Consider the following 19,586-nt stretch of genomic DNA (forward strand, 5'->3'; position numbering starts at 1 on the left):
ATAATGTATTAGAACAGTATCCTGGCTATAATGATTATAATGTATTAGAACAGTATCCTGGCTATACTGATTATAATGTATTAGAACAGTATCCTGGCTATAATGACTATAATGTATTAGAACAGTATCCTGGCTATAATGACTATAATGTATAAGAACAGTAGCCTGGCCTGATGCCTGGGCACACCCTGTGTTTGTATTGTGATGAATTGTGACCTGAGAAGTTTACTGACTCACATGTTATATTTTACTAGTGAGGTTTCGCTCTCTCTCTCTCTCTCTCTCTCTGACATACAGTCCAGTCCAGTCCAGTCCAGTCCAGTACAGTACAGTACAGTACAGTAAGCTGCTACAACAGATCCAAGAAAGCTTTAATCCAACATGCCGAAGCCTTCTAACAGTCCTGATTTGTTCAGGGCTACAAGTAAACAGTACTGGTTCACTTGCAACAGTTAAAACAAGCCCTTGGAATGCAGTGAAGACAAAAGGGACAGTGATATGGTCCTTTGACCTTGTTCTGGAAGAAGAAAAGCCTTGACTTGACATGTCCCGATCCTGAATCATCCCTCTGTTCTCTGCCAATTATGAGCCAATAGAGGAATCGTTTTACAACCATGTTGTATTTACATGTAGCCTACAGTGCAAAAGGCCACAAAGGAGGAGGAGGTTTTCCGTAGCCTGGTCCCAGATATTTTTGTGCTGTTTTGCCAACCCTTTTGGTCAGTATCACACCAAAAAATAGCCCAAACAGATGTGGGACTAGGCTCGGTTCCAGGCTAGGTTCTAGGCCAGGTTCCAGGAGTTCCAGGCTAGGTTTCAGGCTAGGTGTCACGAATCCCGCCGAAGATGGTGTCTCTTCCTGTTCGGGCAGCGCTCGACGGTCGTCATCGCCGGCCTACTAGCTGCCATCGATTCCCTTTTTTGTTTCTGTTAGTTTGTTCTGATTGGTTACACCTGTTTTGAGTTTAGTTTTGTTTGTGGGCTATTTAAGGGCACCAGGCCCGCCGGATTTTGTGCGGGCTTGTTTTCTGTTCATGGTGTTGGATTATTTGTGGATTCTATTTTTCCGGACAGTTTAGTCCTGTTTGTTTGGACTGGGTATTTTATGCGCCCTTGTGTTTGGCATGTCCGTTTTCACTGTCTTTGGAATAAAGATCCACCTTCTGAACTACCTGCTCTCTGCGCCTGACTCCTCCACCCACTACTCCTAGAAGCCGTTACACTAGGTTCTAGGCCAGGTTCCAGGAGTTCCAGGCTAGGTTCTAGGCCAGGTTCCAGGAGTTCCAGGCTAGGTTCCAGGAGTTCCAGGCTAGGTTACCTGTGCTTACTGGGGGATGGTCAGGTATTGTTCTTCCATTTTGAGAGCAGCGTTTGGACAGTGAAGGAGCATGGTTTATTTAGTGTGTTGATTAGACTTAATTGACATTCATTTGACTGAGTCACTGATTGAATAAATAGAGAAATGTTGAGGATTGTGGAAAACTTTTTATTCTCAGATCTATGGGCCAATATAAACGTAATCCAACACTTCATACACACAAAGACATCTAAACATCTAAACATAACCTAAGCATTGTGTATGTGTTTACTTCTGTAACCATATGATCATACATTGAGAATCCCAAACAGAAGATGGCAGACTGAATGGTCTAAACTGAAATGGAAAATCAAGGTCACACAATTAGAGATTTTTTAGAAGGCATTTCCACCCATAAAAATGCAACCAACTAATCCACAATGTTTAGTTGGTCCATGTTTTCCATAACATTAATCATGTTGCTTGATTTTAATGCAATCCCAAAAATCGGGGAATTTGAAACAGTCCCAACATGCTTTCAGTGCATGCTTGGTCTGCAGAGAACCTTTCCTGCCAGAGCATCTCAGTGGATGGAAATGTTTACCAAATTACCGTACATAAATCCTTACATGGAAACATCCCCAGTCCCGAATGGAAAAAGATTGTCTTGTGTGTGCGTGTGCGTGCGTGTGTGTTACCTAGCAACAAGACGAACGGTACAGGCTTAAATTAAAGAAACCACTTAGTTTTGGACATTTGGTATAAAAGGTGGAAACTTAAAGGATCCCCGCAAAGGCAGTGGTAGTAGGCCTATTTGTAAAAATGCTTACTTTACTTAATTACTCACAATTACAGATTTGTTAAAAGTCTTTAGTAGGCTAAACGATACTATTTTGCGTGCCTTGCATAGTTACATCTAGCTACTTCTTGCAGTGTTGAAAACTGTGTATTGTCCTTCCACTCCATTGTAAAGATAACATCCAGAACAGGCGATAAAGCATACCAGAAAGATGTGCTGAGTGTTCTCAGAATGCACTTATTAAAGATGAACAAATGAGCAAATTGGAAATGCCCCATTGCGTTGTCACTGTCATAAAGTAAATATTGTTGATCCCCTATGATTTGATCCTGCTTCTTGAGATAGGGAGCCATCTAGTGGTGGCTATGGCCAAGAAATTCGACTGAATCTGAATCATATTTTGAACATGCACATTCGTTTTTTTTGTTGTTGAGATGTCTCGCTCATTTATAACATTTCAATAGCCATTGATTGACACAAGTTACAAAAACGCCTGTTTCAGCCTTCTGAAATGTGGTTTCTCCGGGCCACTGTATATATTTTTTTCGAAACTTCCTCACGTGACATTAGTCCAAGTGAAGATGTCAACATCGATAACCGAGTACACTTGAAGTTATTTGACTGATGTTTTTGTCGTATTGCTGGAAATCGGAAGGGAATGTCGATGTTGACCACTGCTTGACTGTCACATAAGACAGTTAAGGTATGTTATTGTCTCAAGAAATAGTCTGGAATGCTATCCAAGACAAGCTACAACAGCTAGCTAGAGATAGATTCGTGTTGGCTTTGTGAGTAGACCAGTTTAACGTTCACAAACAACTGCAGGTCCTGCATTGCAATGTACTCTACATAGCTAGCTAACAAGCTAGCTGGTATTTAACCAGTATCCTACAAGTTAGCTTCCATCATCTCTATACTGTAAGTTGAGAACGTATTTTTATTTTATCAATTTCTGCTATTGTTTGGGTTGTTTGCACTTGTCACATTTCCCCAGAATCATCTGTCTCGGTCTTCTCATCTATTTTATGGTGCATTGTTTACCTGCAGGATGGCTGGATGTCACAGCGGCCAATCCACCCTTGTCAACAGCTTGGCCACTCTGCTTCGGAATCATGGTATAGTAACATCACCACCTACATATTCTAGATATAGCCCCTGTTATCCCAGACTTGCTAATCTGTTCTTTTGACCGTTAGAAATGATTAGGGCCTCATAGCTACACTGTAGCTACATGCTTAATATATTTTATGTTGCATTATAACTGCTGGTTTTAAGTGGTGTGTTACCATTGTCCCTCCTCTCTCCAGGTACATCTGTACTGGACGGCAGCAGTACCCTGACTCTACAGGCAGACTCTCTGCAGCACCTAGGTCGTCTGTTTGAGCAGTACCTCCTCTCCAGGACTCACCAACATGGCTTCCTGGCTCTGCCCTCACACCCTGCTGACACCACCTCCCTACTGCAGCTCCAGTTCCTGTTCGACGTGCTGCAGAAGACTGTCTCCCTCAAGGTGTGTGTGTGTGTGTGTGTGTGTGTGTGTGTCCTGCTCTATTTGTGAACAGTTTTTTTTTTTTAAATAGATGTATGCATAACTTGCTCAGCACTTCATAAACATAAATGCTCCAAGTAAAACTGAATTAAGTGGACATCTGAGGGAATTTCATTGAGCCACTAGGTGGCGCTATAGCATTCTGTATAATGTTCTTTGGCCTTTGGTTTTTCATTCCTAGCTCATCAATCCACCTGGGTGGAGGCTTCAGTCAGTGGTCAAGATCTTTCCTTTCAAGTCTCTCAAGTCCTTAGAGGTATGGGAGGAAAATGTGTGCACTTCTCCTTTGTAACAAAACAGTATAAATGTTGTATATAGATGAATCTGGCTTACTCTGGGCCTGTTGTTCTGTCTCCCAGTTGAAGCGTATCCCCCCTCACTGTCTGGAGGACCTGAGGGGAGTCTACTCTCAGTTAGAGGTCTTCACCTGCTCCAAGAGCCTCAGTTCCCTGGAGGTAACACACACACACTTCACTGTTTTCTCTTTCTGAATAACAGACCCCTTTGTGTTGGAGTTTGAGCCAGTGTTATTGTTACAGGAGCTACTGTCTCTGTGTGGAGGAGACCTCAGCTCTGCACTGCCCTGGCTGGAGCTGCACACCCTCAACTTCAGCTACAACGCTATAGTCTGCCTGGATGAGTCACTGGTAAGACATGCTCCTGCTCTCTGGTTTATTTATTCACTGACTTTCACATTTGTTTTTAATGTGAATCATTTTTTTGGCCATGTTTTAATGTGAGTCACTCTGCCTTTTTTAGAGTTTACTGAATGTTCTGAAGTCTCTGGATCTTAGTCACAATAAAATCCAGGAGTGTGCTGACTTTCTCAAGGTATTTCTGGATAGGTTTTGTGTCTGTGTGTTGAGAGGGGTCAGAGTTGGAGACATGCAGTAAGTTACTGCACTGGGCTATCTCCATATCTACTGTCTCTCTCCTCCTCCTCTCTTAGCCTCTGAGTGAGCTAGAGCACCTCAACCTGGGCTTTAACAATCTCCAGAGAGCACCAACGCTGGGCTTGAGCTCCAGAGCCAAACTCCTCACTCTCATCCTCAGAAACAACGAGCTGGAGACCATCAACGGTACTGTAACACCTCTGATAGCATGACCAGATGGTGTCTATAATGAATGATAGTAGTGGTGGTTTCTCTACGGAAAATGGTATATATATTTTTTTTACCACAGCCCTAATATTGATATTATCCCTAAACGTATGCCAAAAATCATCAATACCAAATAGTTAGCAATAGTATTCCATCTGCAAACTCCCTCAAGACTACTTGTTATGCATGACCCCTTGAACTGACCTCTATCAGTATTGGAACAGCAAGGGACTTCAGACAATCAAAGCCTTGTACAAGACAAGGACATCAGCCAATCAAAGCCTTGGATCTGTTGACAGCCTTGTGTCCACAAACAGTTGGGGGCTATAGATAAACAGGAAGCTAGGAATATATTAATATACTGGCATACTCAAGCGTTTGTTTGCCAGTACTGCCTATCTGTCTCCCCCAACCGTCTCCCTATTGTTCAGTGTACTCTCTAAGTCTCCGTTAGTCTTGGATGGCTGACTCTGCCCCCGTCTCAGTATGAGATGCCTAGATGTCTGATTTGTGTGTGTGACTGTGACCCTATGCAGGAGTGGAGCAGTTGTCGTCCCTACAGCACCTGGACTTGGCTTACAACCTGCTACTGGATCACTCCCAGCTGGCTCCTCTGTCTATGCTGCACAGTCTCAACATGGTGAAGGAGAGAGAGAACTTAGAAGTGTGCTTATCAGTAGTTTACTGTGTGACAGCCTCTATGTTATCCCACCAGACTCACTGACCTGTAGCCTCAGTGTTATCCCAGACCCACTGACCTGTAGCCTCATTGTTATCCCAGACTCACTGACCTGTAGCCTCAGTGGTATCCCAGACTCACTGACCTGTAGCCTCAGTGTTATCCCAGACTCACTGACCTGTAGCCTCAGTGTTATCCCAGACCCACTGACCTGTAGCCTCAGTGTTATCCCAGACTCACTGACCTGTAGCCTCTGTCTCTTCTTAGCTGAATCTGAAGGGCAACCCACTGTTCTTCCAGAAGACCCACAGAACCCGCACTGTCCGCCACCTCTCCCCCAAGGCTGCCTACCTCAGAGTGAGTGAGAGGGGGAGGGAAGCTGAATTTGGACCCAGTCTTTTTTTCATGATTCTCTGTCTCCTCCTTGAGTTTAATATATTGTCTCCCCCTCTCTCACCTCTAGCTCAGACTGGACAGCAGCCCTCTCTCCTCCTCAGAGTTGTCAGTGAGTAGGCCACTCCTGTGGGTCAGCAGGCATATACTCAACACTTCTCTATTCTTGTTGGGTCACTTGTTGATGTGCACTTTAAGTTCATTCGTGGGATTCGGCACTTTTGTACCAGATAGTCTTAACATGGGACCCCCCCCCACCTTCAGGTGCTACCCAAACCGGGACAGCTGATTGGGCAGCTCCAGTCCCAGGCCTCACCCTTGATCACCAGGGCTCCAGAGCGGGGTAACCAGGAAGTAGTGTCCAGCGGGGGCGGGGAGTTGAGTGACAGCCTGTCGGTCAGCGAGGTGGGAGTGACACGACAATGCAAGAAGAAAGCCAAAGTAAGTCCGCTACACAGCTCACTGAGAGGCTGGGGGTCTGTCCTCATCCCTAGCCACTCTGTGTACCTCTTAAAACCCTGACCAGCTAGAAGAAATACATGTTAATAGCTTTAACTAACCCTCTGATAGGATCAAGATCCTACGGGGTAAGGGGGCTAGGGGGTGTCTACGGGGCTAGGGGGTGTCTACGGGGTAAGGTCCATTTGGAATGAACAAATCAATACAGGCAGAGGAGAAGGAACATGTTTCTGGAATGTCGTGTGTATAATATATATATCCATCTGTGTTGTTTCAGAGTAAGGTGAGGGTGAGACGGGCTAGCATCTCAGAGCCCAGTGACTATGACTATGAATCCAGACCACAGTCCTCTATACAAGGTAAAAATGTACTTTATGTGTGTGTGTGTGTGTGTGTATGTATATATATATATATATATATATATATATATATATATATATATATATATATATATATAACATAAACCTCCTCTCTCCCCTCAGACATCGTTCTCCCTCACCAGAAGGAGATTGAACGCATGGACAGTTTCAGGGACCAACTGGGTGAGGATTGGCTGCGCTACCAGCATCACCTAGAGGGGGCGCCAATCGCCACCCTAGACAAGGCGGACAGGCCAGCTCCTCCACACCTCAACAACAGTCTCTGTGCCACTCCCTCCCCAACCAACAACAGCCCCATCCAGGCGAGCCTCGCCACCTTTAAGCCCCCTTCTCCAGAGCTGGAAGTCCCGGAGGTTCTACCCCCACCGCTGCTCTCGTCTGAGCCCAAGGAGGAGGCCTCAGACTGGGATGCAGATCTGGAGACAGAGTCCACCCTCCAGTGGCCTGACCATAGCCTTGGGCACACAGAGTCCACCCTGGAGACTACTATGGCAGAGGGACTGGGTCAGGGGTTAGAGGGGACACCGGCGACACCCACGGACACCAGAGAAGAAGAGGAGGAGGACTTGGGAGGTAGGAGCACTTCAGAACTAGCAGTAGCACACCTGATTGAAGTAGACAACTTATCATCCAGCCTCAACTAGTCCAACCAGCTGTGCTAGAGCGGGAATACAACCAAAATGTGCAAAGACTGGGGGAGTTCCAAAGGAACTGATTGGGCAACGCTGAGCCAACCTTTGACCTCTCTTTCGTCTGTCTCTAGTTGACCTGTGTCACCCCCTGCTTGTGGGAGTACTATCATCATCAGAAGAGGAGGAGGAGGAGGGACTGAGGACGAAGAACAGGGCCCAGTGTCCTGTGTTCCTCAGGGTCAAGCCAAGACACGTCCTGGAGGTGGACATGAGCAGGGGTCAGTTGCAGGCCCGGCTAGAGTTGGACAGTCTGGGGAGGTTCACCATGTCCCAGGTCACCTGGACTGAGAGGGTGAGGAGCGGGAGGGATGATGGGGAGGGAGGGAGGAAAGAGAGGGAGGGAGGGATGGAAGGAGAGGAAAGGTGAGTAGGGATGGTGGTGAAGGGAGGCATGGTTTAGGAGGGGAATTATGCCGAGAGGAAGGGGGGTGATTTATTTATTTTATTTTTGTTGTTGCCTGAAATGATGAAAGAAGTATATGTTTTGTATTTATTCTAAAGATAGTTCTCTCTCTAGGAGGTGGAGCGAACTCTTCCTGCTGTAGAGCTTCACTTCTGTTACATCAGCAGAGAGAGGAGGAGGAGACGCTATGTTATGCTGGATGATGACCCCCAGGAGGCACTGCAGGTAACACAATAGGGATGTGACAAATGGAAAATGTTCTTACCAGTTAAACAGACATTTTTTTAAAAGTCAGTTTTCCATTTTAAACTCCACCATGAATTCACAATGCACCTACTCTACTGCTAACAACGCTTTGGGTCTCCCGGTACGTCCCTTTCAGATGGTTAAGCATTGCACCTGTACTACCATTACTGCACCTCAACTCCACCTCTCAAAGTCTGCATTTCCTTCTCATTTAACTTCTGAAAGTATTGCCATACAGGACTACGCTGCTGTCGCTTGTCTTTCTCTGCCATTTTGCCAACTGTTAACGATGATGACGTAGTGTTGGAGAGTGTTGACTCCAATAGAATTGATACCTCGACTCCTTGCACGTCGACTCCCGGTGTTGACTCCCTTTTCTGAGTTTGAAGATTGACTCCTAAGATTCAGTATTCTTGGAACGGAGAAGACCAATAAGTTGCCGTACTTCTGAGAACACAAACACTCACATCTTTCATAGCGAGGGACAGACGGACAGAGAGGAGAGGGGCACAGTATTTGTAGTCAGAACCTCAGAACCGTGCGCTAGGCCTATCTATCTGCAATCAAAAACAGCATTCTATTGCGAGATACTGCGTCTCGCAATTTCTTGGCTTGCAACTTCTGTAAAGCGGGGCTATCATCAATGAATGGGTTAGGATGTTCTACTGGCAGCAGACCGGAGACTGATCACACACATCATTACCGAAGAGAGAGATCAGGGGTGTAGTAATTCCTCCAAACAGTTGTAAAACGTCCACAAGGCTGTGGTCAGTACTCCATGGATGTTGCCATCAGTCCTACAGGTCAAGCCTTGCTCATTATGCCCAATGAGATCTTTCTTGTTGTTTGTGTGTTTTACGTAAGCAGCCATTGGAATGTTCTGTTTTCTTGTTTGGACTTGCATGTGTGTACAATACAAATTTGAAGTAGCCTGTCATCATACAACTGTTCAATCGGAAAATACAAGGACTTTTATTAAAGTTTCAAAGAATGTCTTGGAAAATACATGATCGTAAATACGACGGGTGTTGTGTTGTTGCTAGGCCCTGACAGAGGTCCTGTCGCGGGTGGTGGAGGAGAATGAGCGGCGGGTCATGGAGGGTCGTCCCAGCTGTGTCTGCCTGCAGTGTCTCCGCTGTGGGTCAGAGTTCACACAGCGGGGAGGGAAGGAGCAGGAGGACGGGGGGAGATTGAGAGGATGGGCTGGACTGGAAGAGCAGGAGGAGGAGAGGAAGAACAAGTGCAGAGAAGATGGATTGGGTGAGAGAGGCACACTCGTACAGTAACACACATGCACGCATGCTAGGGACCGGCACAGTTATTCAAATATTACAATATCCAAACCGATGTCAGTTATTTATTTTATTTTACCTTTATTTAACTAGGCAAGTCAGTTAAGAACAAATTCTTATGTTCAATGACGGCCTAGGAACAGTGGGTTAACTGCCTTGTTCAGGGGCAGAACGACAGATTTGTACCTTGTCTGCTCAGGGATTTGAACTTGCAACCTTTCGGTTACTAGCCCAACGCTAGGCTACCTGCTGCCCCAATGGGTTAGTATTGCATTTTTTTTTCTTCTCTCTCCCTCTGTGCAAAACACACAGACCAGCACACACACAGACCAACACACACAGACCATCCACACACCATCACACTCACCCCAGACACAGACCACCCCACACACAGACCATCACACAGACCATCACACTCACACCACACACAGACCATCACATGCCCATTATTTTGGTTAGCATGGCTAGAAGAAGATATCTGAGTGACTTTGAAAGCGGTGTCTGAAAGGTGCACGGGGGTTCAAAGGGTGTGTGTCTGTCACCTAATCTCAACCCAATCGAAAACGTATGTAGGGCTGGACGATTTATATTGAATGTTTTCACAGGATATTCCAAATGCCTGTATTGCAAGAATCAAGTTTTTATTTGAGTTTTTATGAGCGTTTTATGTCTGCTTGTTCTCATGTATTTTTGGTCTTGTCTCCTTCGCTCCTCTGTGCTGTGTTCACCTTCATATTTACACCAGAGATCTATATATAATGGCAAGATGCTTATGTCTCCACCCTAACAATTCAGAGTCCTTATCCAAAATTCGGGGAGGCAGGCGACAAGCTTCAGTCCAAAATAAGCCCATAGAAACGCAATTTTGGCGAGAGTGAAACCTCTGTTTACACACACCAAGCCCCTCCCCCAACAACAAAGATGAGATCACTTCCTCCTCTGATAAGCAGTTACAACTCGCTATTTGCGTTTGAGGCTTAGTCCAACAGAATCTGTTATGTGGAAACCAAAAACACATTGAGACATTTATTTTACTGTAATAGAGAAGTTAACCTGTCTCAACTCCTCAAATTGCGTGCAGAGCAGACACTATTAAAACAAGAGTATCGATGAACATTGATTCTGGAACATGGTGAGTTTGGTACCATGTTCCGCTAGCAGCATTTTATTCAAAGACCGTTATACATGCTGTCTAGTCTGTGCTTTATGCTTATTGCACATGTATAAAACAATTACACAAGCAATTAGCAACTCGTTCTCATAGCTGTCTAGTCTTTTATAAATGAGCAAAAAGCATAAAGCACAATTACTTAAGGAATTGGCAACTCGTTCTTATTCTGAGAAATAAGATAGGCCGCTTGATTTCAACATCTGAACAAAGTGGACAGGCTAGCATGCTGTTCAAACAGTTGGAGATGGACAGAAGGGTGTTTTATAACAATTCAAATGTTCTACCTTGTTGGCCAGCAAATAAACTCAGCAAAAAAATAATCGTACCTTTTTCAGGACCCTGTCTTTCAAAGATAATTCGTAAAAAAAACAAAATAGCTTCACAGATCTTCATTGTAAAGGGTTTAAACACTGTTTATCATGCTTATAGTTTAATGAACATGCACCTGTGGAACGGTCGTTGAGGCACTAACCGCTTACAGACGGTAGACAATTAAGGTCACAGTTATGAAAACTTAGGACACTAAAGAAGCCTTTCCACTGACTCTGGAAAAACACCAAAAGAAAGATGCCCAGGGTCCCTGCTCATCTGTGTGAATGTGCCTTAGGCTTGCTGCAAGGAGGCATGAGGACTGCAGATGTGGCCCGGGCAATAAATTGCAATGTCCGTACAGTGAGACGCCTAAGACAGCGCTACAGGGAGACAGGACGGACAGCGGATCGTCCTCGCAGTGGCAGACAGTGTGTAACAACACCTGCACAGGATCGGTACATCCAAATATCACACCTACGGGACAGGTACAGGATGGCAACAACAACTGCAGAGTTACACCAGGAATGCACAATCCCTCCATCAGTGCTCAGACTGTCTTCAATAGGCTGAGAGAGGCTGGACTGAGGGCTTGAAGGCCTGTTGTAAGGCAGGTCATCACCAGACATCACCAGCAACTACGTCGCCTATGTGCACAAACCCACCGTCGCTGGACCAGACAGGACTGGAAAAAGGTGCTCTTCACTGACGAGTCGCGGTTTTGTCTCACCAGGGGTGATGGTCAGATTCACGTGTATCGTCGAAGGAACGAGCATTACACCGAGGCCTGTACTCTGCAGCGGGATCGTTTTGGAGGTGGAGGGTCCGTCATGGTCTGGGGCGGTGTGTCACAGCATCATTGGACTGCGCTTGTTGTCATTACTTGCAATCTCAACGCTGTGCATTACAGGGAAGACATCCTCCTCCCTCATGTGGTACCCTTCCTGCAGGCTCATCCTGACAAGACCCTCCAGCATGACAATGCCACCACGCACAGAACGAGCAGTATGGCTGATCTCCTGCAAGACAGGAATGTCAGTGTTCTGCCATGGCCAGCGACGAGCCCGGATCTCAATCCCATTGAGCACGTCTGGGACCTGTTGGATTGGAGGGCTAGGGCCACACCCCCCCCCCCCCCCCCCCCCCCCCCCCCAGAAATGTCTGGGAACTTGCAGGTGCCTCGGTGGAAGAATGAGGTAACATCTCACAGCAAGAATGGGAAAATCTGGTGCAGTTCATGAGGAGGAGATGCACTGCAGTACTTAATGCAGCTGGTGGCCACACCAGATACTGACTGTTACTTTTGATTTTGACCCCCCCTTTGTTCAGGGACACATTATTCCATTTCTGTTAGTCACATATCTGTGGAACGTGTTCAGTTTATGTCCCAGTTCTTGAATGAATCTTATGTTCATACAAATATTTACTCATGTTAAGTTTGCTGAAAATAAACACAGTTGACAGTGAGAGGACATTTATTTTTTTGCTGAGTTTAGATCCAAGTTGGTTAGACATGAAATATAAAGATTAGCTGGCTACTCATAAGCATGTGGGCTTGTGCTTGAGAGATTGTTTACAGTGCCTTTGGAAAGTATTCAGATCCCTTGACCTTTTTTCCATACAGCCTTATTCTAAAATTGATTCAATTGTTGTTGTTGTTTTTTCTCATCGATCTACTCGCAATACCCTATAATAACAAAGCACAAACTGTTTTTTTTTGTTGAAATGCTTGCTAATTTATTGAAGAAAAAAAAAAACATGACATTTACATACAGTACCAGTCAAAAGTTTGGACACCTACTCATTCAAGGGTTTTTCTTTATTTGTACTATTTTCTACATTGTAGAATAATAGTGCAGACATCAAAACTATGAAATAACACATGGAATCATGTAGTAACCAGAAAAGTGTTAAACAAATCAAAATATTTAATATTTGAGTTTCTGCCATTTCTGGGGCGGGTAACTCTAATGACCTTATCTTCTGCAGCAGAGGTAACTCTGGGTCTTCCTTTCCTGCGGCGGTCCTCATGAGAGCCAGTTTCATCATAGCTCTTTATGGTTTTTGCGACTGCACTTGAAGAAACTTTCAAATTCTTGAAATGTTCTGCAGTAACTGACCTTCATGTCTTGACGTAATGATGGACTGTCGTTTCTCTTTGCTTATTTGAGCTGTTCTTGCCATAATATGGACTTGGTCTTTTACCAAATAGGGCTATCTTCTGTATACCACCCCAACCTTGTCGCAACATAACTGATTGGCTCAAAAGCATTAAGAAGGAAAGAAATTCCACAAATGAACTTTTAACAAGGCACACCTGTTAATTGAAATGCATTCCAGGTGACTACCTCATGAAGCTGGTTGAGAGAATGCCAATAATGTGCAAAGCTGTCATCAAGGCAAAGGGTGGCTACTTTGAAGAAACTTAAATGTTAACTATATTTTAGTTTAACACTTTTTTTGGTTACTACATGATTTTATTATATTTCATAGTTTTTCATGTCTACAAATAAAGAAATCCTTGAATGAGTAGGTGTGTCCAAACTTTTGACTGGTACTGTAAGTCTTCAGACCCTTTACTCAGTACTTTGTTGAAGCAACTTTGGCAGAGATTACAGCATCGCGTCTTCTTAGATATGACGCTATACTTAGGGTCATTGTCCTGTTGGAAGTTGAACCTTCGCCCCAGTCTGAGGTTGTGAACACTCTGGAGCAGGTTTTCATCAAGGATCTCTCTGTACTTTTGCTCCGTTCATCTTTTCCTCAATCCTGACTAGTTTCCCAGTCCTTGCTGCTGAAAAACATTCCCACAGCATGATGCTGCCCACCACCATGCTTCACCATAGGGATGGTGCCAGGTTTCCTCCAGATGTGACGCTTGGCATTCAGGCCAAAGAGTTCACTCTTGGTTTCATCAGACCAGAGAATATTGTTCTCATGGTCTGAGAGTCCTTTAGGTGCCTTTTGGCCAACTCCAAGCAGGCTGTCATGTGCCTTTTACTAAGGAGTGGCTTCCGTCTGGCCACTCTACCATTAAGGCCTGATTGGTGTGCTGCAGGGATGGTTGTCCTTCTAGAAGGTTCTCCCATCTCCACAGAGGAACTCTGGAGCTGTGACAATCGGGCCCTTGGTCACCTCCCTGACCAAGGCTCTTCTCCGCTGATTGCTCAGTTTGGCCGGGTGGCCAGCTCTAGGAAGAGTCTTGGTGGTTCCAAACTTCTTTCATTTAAAAATAATGGAGGCCACTGTGTTCTTGGGGACCTTCAATGCTACAGAAATGTTTTGGTACTCCTGCCCAGATCTGTGCCTTAACACAATCCTGTCTCGGAGCTCTACGGACAATTCCTTCAACCTCATGGCTTGGTTTTTGCTCTGATATGCACTGTCAACTGTGGGACCTTATATCAATTGAATTTACCACAGGTGGACTCCAATCAAGTTGTAGAAACATCTCAATGATGATCAATGGAAAGAAACAAGATGCATCTGAGCTAATTTATGTTAACAAGGTATTTCTGTTTTTTTAGGCACTGTATTAGACCTGTGTTAATTTTCTATAATGCCTGCCACAAGAAGTTAGTCATTATTAGTGAATGTGCGTTATGCTTAGTTCTGGTAAACATTTTAACTAAAAGGACATCTTACTAGACCAGTGATTATTGCAAAAAAAAAATCAGATTTTGATAAAATAATTAAATGATGTGGGTCTTGGTTGTGGAAGGCTTATATTTAGCCTAGGTATAATTTCACAAACCTGAATTAATTGGATTATTACTGACTGTTTGAAATGCAGTGTATTTGACCTTTTTTAATTGTTCAAAATAAATCTTAATCTAGCTGTATATCGTTAAATCAGCCCATGAGTTTGAAAATATTGAGGTGATTTGTAGGCCATATCGCCCATCCCTACACTTATCGGAGATTCTGGACCGGCGTCTGAGACAGTGTTTTTCTACCACCATCAACAACACTAAATGATGGAATGTCTCATGGATGAATGGTGTCGCATCCCTCTAGAGTTCCAGACACTTGTAGAATCTATGCCAAGGCGCATTGAAGCTGTTTTTGCACATCGTGGTGGCCCAACGCCATATTCAGACACTTTATGTTGGTGTTTCCTTTTATTTTTTTCCTCTCTGATAGAGATCTCCAGGTCTGATCTTAAGGACAGGGCTCTACTGGCAGCGTGCAGGATCACCTTATCTTCCTGCCCTGACAGACGTCACACAGATGTGGGCGGAGGTCCGATGACAAGTCGTTCTAAAACCTCTTGAAGTTACTATGGCAACAGACATAACGGCTATGGTCCAAGCGACCACATTTTTCCTTCTAAATTGGCTGTCAAAACTTTGTTGAAAGTGATTGTGAGGTTCTTCTAACTATTTTAATCAACTCTCTTTCTAAAGTACTAATTTACCAGAACAAATCCCTCAAACACCCCAAATGTAGCTTTTCATTCCTGTTGGTCTTTTAACTCTTGACTGCTGGTCCCACAGACGACTAACTAACTGCTTTAATTAGCGGAGACAGATGGCTTGAAGCACTTGGTATCAGCTTAGCTCTTCTCTCCTGGTTCTCAACAACCCAGACCTGAAATGACTACATGCTCTGACATGCCCAGAGCTCAGGGAGAGTTTGTTCTACAGATTTCTACACTTTTTGACAGTTGTAACTTGTAGTTGGAATGTAGTTAGTCATATTCCTTTTTATATGCTGAGTACGACATCTACACTAAAGGAATGCTGAAGTATCTTGTCATTAACTCTGTTTTTAAAGAGCAGATTATGGACAGAATTTTGCCTTTTTATAACAAGTCTTTTTGTGTACAGAAATGAAACCATTACAACATACACTAATTTACCAATACATACGAATTCACACTGAAGTATAACACCTTTGAAACAATGTATTTATTTTCTGTTACTTGTCAATTTACACAACGTCTTCAGGAAGTACCGTCATCTGTCCTGAGTGCTGTAGTGATCATGTGGTCCAGCTGGCTGGCCAATCAGCTCCCTCCACCAGTACGCCCGTCCATGGTTCCCCATGCCAAGACGGGACTGACCGACACTTTACCTTCAACCACAGAGATACACCTCTACCCAGTCACCCTGGCAACAAGGTTTGAGATTTTATAGTCTTTATGATTTATTTAAATATATTGTTGTATGATGAACATGTTTTTAAAGTCTAGGGCAGTGGTTCCCAAACTTTTTATAGTCCCGTACTACTTCAAACATTCAACCTCCAGCTGCGTACCCCCTCTAGCACCAGGGTCAGCGCACTCTCAAATATTGTTTTTTTTGCAATCATTGTAAGCCTGCCACACACACACTATACGATACATTTATAAAACATAAGAATGAGTGAGGTTTTTGTCACAACCCGGCTCGTGGGAAGTGAAAAGAGCTCTTATAGGACCAGGATGATGATGATGATGATAATAAAGTAATTTAGCTCTTTATTTAACCATCTTACATAAAACCTTATTTGTTTATTGAAAATTGTGAAGAACTCACCACAGGTTAATGAGAAGGGTGTGCTTGACAGGGTGCACATAACTCTACGATGTTGGGTTGTATTGGAGAGAGTCTCAGTCTTAAATCCTTTTCCACACACAGTCTGTGCCTGTATTTAGTTTTCATGTTTGTGGGGGCTGAGAATCCACTCTCGCATAGGTACTTCGTTGCAAAGAACATCAGTGTCTTAACAGCGCAATTTGCCAAGGCAGGATACTCTGAGCACAGCCCAATCCATAAATCTGGAATTAACTTCTGATTAAAATGACATTTTCACAGAACCGCTTGTTGCAATTTTGACGAGGCTCTCTTGTTCAGATATCGGTAAGTGGACTGGAGGCAGGGCATGAAAAGGATAATGAATCCAGTTGCTTGTGTCATCTGTTTCAGGAAAGTACCTGCATAATTGCGCACCCAACTTGCTTAGGTGCTTCACTATATCACATTTGACATTGTCCGTAAGCTTGAGTTCATTTGCACACAAAAAATCATACAATGATGGAAAAACCTGTGTGTTGTCCTTGTTAATGCAGACAGAGAAGAGCTCTAACTTCTTAATCATAGCCACAATTCTGTCCCGCACATTGAATATAGTTGCAGAGTGTCCCTGTAATCCTAGATTCAGATCATTCATTCGAGAAAAAACATCACCCAGATAGGCCAGTCGTGTGAGAAACTCGTCATCATGCAAGCGGTCAGACAAGTGAAAATGATGGTCAGTAAAGAACTTTAAGCTGGTCTCTCAATTTTTTTTTTTTTTTTAAACGTGTCAATACTTTGCCCCATGATAACCATCACACCAGTATGTTGTAAAAGCGGTACAAGGTCACTGCCCATATCATTGCATAATGCAGAAAATATTCCCTTGGCAGCAAGAGCCTCTCAGTGGATGCTGCAGTGTACCCAAGTAGCATCGGAAGCAACTGCTTGCACGTGCATGTCTTCCTTAATTGACCCCCCACAAACGTAACAGGTCGGAGGAGCTGTGCCAGGCCCGCCACGTCTGTTGACTCATCCAGCTGTAATGCATAGAATTCACTGGCTTGTTTGTAAAGCAGTAATTGTTTCAAAACATCTCCTACCATGTCACTGATGCATCGTGAAACAGTGTTGTTTGATGAAGGCATTGTCTGTATAGTTTTTTTGGCCTTTTCCCCCAGCATTGTCCCAGCAATATCCACGGCAGCAGGAAGAATTAAGTCGTCCACAATAGTATGGGGCTTGCCTGTCTTAGTCACTTGGTAGCTCACCATATAAGACGATTCTAGCCCCTTCTTATTAATGGTATCTGTTGCTTTTACTAATCAAACGTCTTAATTCTCGCTCAAACTCCTGTGGCTTATTTTTCAAATAGACATGTTCTGTTTCTAAATGTCTGCGTGAGATTGACGGTTTTATCGAGTTGTGAGATAGTACTTTTGCACATATAACACACTGTGGCTGAGGAAAGGCACTACTCCCAATATAAGTGAACCCCAAATCAATGTAGTTCATTATATTTGCGCCTCTTCGATGGTCCAACATCCCTGTTTATTGTTCGGTGCTTTCCCGAGTAAGGGGTCAGTAGCTCTTCGGGTGCATCAGATTCACAACTGTCAGTGTCCATGCTACCTGGTCTAACAACAAATGTAGAATTACTGTTGCTAGCATTGGATGTGCTCGTGGAAGGAGAACAACTTGTCGTCGACAGGTGCAGTACTGCTGGTAGTAGCCGTACTACCAGTAGAGCTGGACGCTGGCCTTACTTTTTTTAACCACCACCAGCAAACGGAATGAGCAGCAGCTACGTTTTGGCTACATACGGACCGTTAGTGGAATTCCCACGAGAGAGTAACCGTTAATGTAATTGGATGTTAATTATTTGACTAGGCTACCTGTATTTGACAATGTGTTATCTCGCTGAACATGAGATCGTTAATTTTATGGGCAGTGAAACGAGGCTACTAGGGCGAGGGGGGGAAAAAAACTCACCCAAATGTATAGCCCCGTTGGAAAATCTAAATTAACTGTTTGAAAATGTATTTTAAAATGTGAATCACATTTTTATTTGGCGTACCCCTGACGGCATTGCGCGTACCCAAGTTTGATTACCCTAGACCAAGTATTCCCAATCAGTTTTCAGGCCCCGCCGTAGTGTCAATAAATCTCCCATATTCCCCCTCCCTCTGTTTTTAGGACCCCACCATGGAAGGTCCTTCCTCTGACAGGGCCAGCCACTTTGGCAGCCCTGCCATGAAGTCCTCAACCCAGGACACTATCCAGACCAGCATCTCCATGGAGGACCCCACCTCCTTCTTCTCAGCCAAAGGAAGCTCCTTCTCCCTGGGGGAGACCTGGGAGGACCAGAGCCGTGACCGGAGCCTGTCCCAACCTGCCAGCTTCTACAGTACAGAGGGCCAGAGTAAAGGAAGTATAGCAGGGAGCTACAGCTATACTGTTAGTGCTACCTCACCTGGACCCCAGGATCAGCATGCAGAACAAGCCAGTCCAGGTGGTCATAATATATCATTTTGAATACTTCTGCAATAACCAATGTTATTGCTAAGATTTAACATCTGTGTATTGTGATGGGGAAAGTTATGAACAAAATAACATTGTTTGATTGGGTCCTTTTGGTTTTTATCAGCCATCAGATGAAGTCATAAAATGGATATTATCCTTAAATAGAAGTGATGACATGACCTGGATTTGAACCTTTTTATTTAAAGATTTTTAATCAAACGCCCCCCTTTTTTCCCTTTATGTTGGACGGTCCAGCACCATCCTCAGACAATTGCTTTCATTTTTGGTGTAATTCACATTTCTGGAAAAGGCTTAAAATAAAGGTTCAAATTCAGGTCATGTGAGGTGATAGTCCAAAACACAGGGCCCTAGTGATAGAAGACAAGGAGGAAATGCATATTTAGATTTTGCAATAACGAGTATAACACAACAATCCATAGGAGGTTATTTGACATTGGTGACAGTCTCCCAGGCTGGCCCCTTGGGTCTCTGTCTGTGGGTCTTACAGTAAGATCTCATATGGTTTAGCAAGACCGTTACTATTAGAACTGATGGGAGAGGAAGGAATGCTTTCGCCTCCACAGAGAAGACAATGGAATGGAGAGAGGAGAGAGAGAAAGAGTGATCTTAGAGGGGGTATAAATGCTGTATATACACAGTATAATAGACCTTTATATTTCCCTCTGTGGTATACTGTAGCAGCCAGAGATGCTGAATGACTGACAACATGGAATCCTTGTTTAAAAACCACACGCCACTGCAGAGACCCATCCCAAAGCACTTCATCAGCCGCTGA

At 44.2% G+C, this 19,586-nt stretch overlaps 1 protein-coding gene across 1 annotated transcript in view; it reads left to right on the forward strand.

Moving 5' to 3' along the window:
• Window positions 1-2,476: 2,476 nt before the first annotated feature.
• The window catches only part of LOC139412874 (serine/threonine-protein kinase 11-interacting protein-like), a 40,085-nt gene continuing 22,975 nt past the window's right edge, over window positions 2,477-19,586 (forward strand). The window contains exons 1-19 of the mRNA XM_071159668.1: window positions 2,477-2,799; window positions 3,144-3,211; window positions 3,404-3,606; window positions 3,827-3,901; window positions 4,005-4,100; window positions 4,185-4,292; window positions 4,405-4,476; window positions 4,595-4,724; window positions 5,282-5,385; window positions 5,692-5,781; window positions 5,888-5,929; window positions 6,082-6,258; window positions 6,554-6,635; window positions 6,759-7,229; window positions 7,420-7,640; window positions 7,866-7,976; window positions 9,041-9,257; window positions 15,719-15,891; window positions 18,464-18,779. Of these exons, the coding sequence (XP_071015769.1) occupies window positions 3,145-3,211; window positions 3,404-3,606; window positions 3,827-3,901; window positions 4,005-4,100; window positions 4,185-4,292; window positions 4,405-4,476; window positions 4,595-4,724; window positions 5,282-5,385; window positions 5,692-5,781; window positions 5,888-5,929; window positions 6,082-6,258; window positions 6,554-6,635; window positions 6,759-7,229; window positions 7,420-7,640; window positions 7,866-7,976; window positions 9,041-9,257; window positions 15,719-15,891; window positions 18,464-18,779 (2,755 nt within the window). The 5' untranslated portion in view covers window positions 2,477-2,799; window position 3,144. The remainder of the gene's footprint in view (window positions 2,800-3,143; window positions 3,212-3,403; window positions 3,607-3,826; window positions 3,902-4,004; window positions 4,101-4,184; window positions 4,293-4,404; window positions 4,477-4,594; window positions 4,725-5,281; window positions 5,386-5,691; window positions 5,782-5,887; window positions 5,930-6,081; window positions 6,259-6,553; window positions 6,636-6,758; window positions 7,230-7,419; window positions 7,641-7,865; window positions 7,977-9,040; window positions 9,258-15,718; window positions 15,892-18,463; window positions 18,780-19,586) is intronic.

The sequence above is a fragment of the Oncorhynchus clarkii genome, chromosome 7 (assembly GCF_045791955.1).
Source record: "Oncorhynchus clarkii lewisi isolate Uvic-CL-2024 chromosome 7, UVic_Ocla_1.0, whole genome shotgun sequence".
Lineage (NCBI taxonomy): Eukaryota > Metazoa > Chordata > Actinopteri > Salmoniformes > Salmonidae > Oncorhynchus > Oncorhynchus clarkii.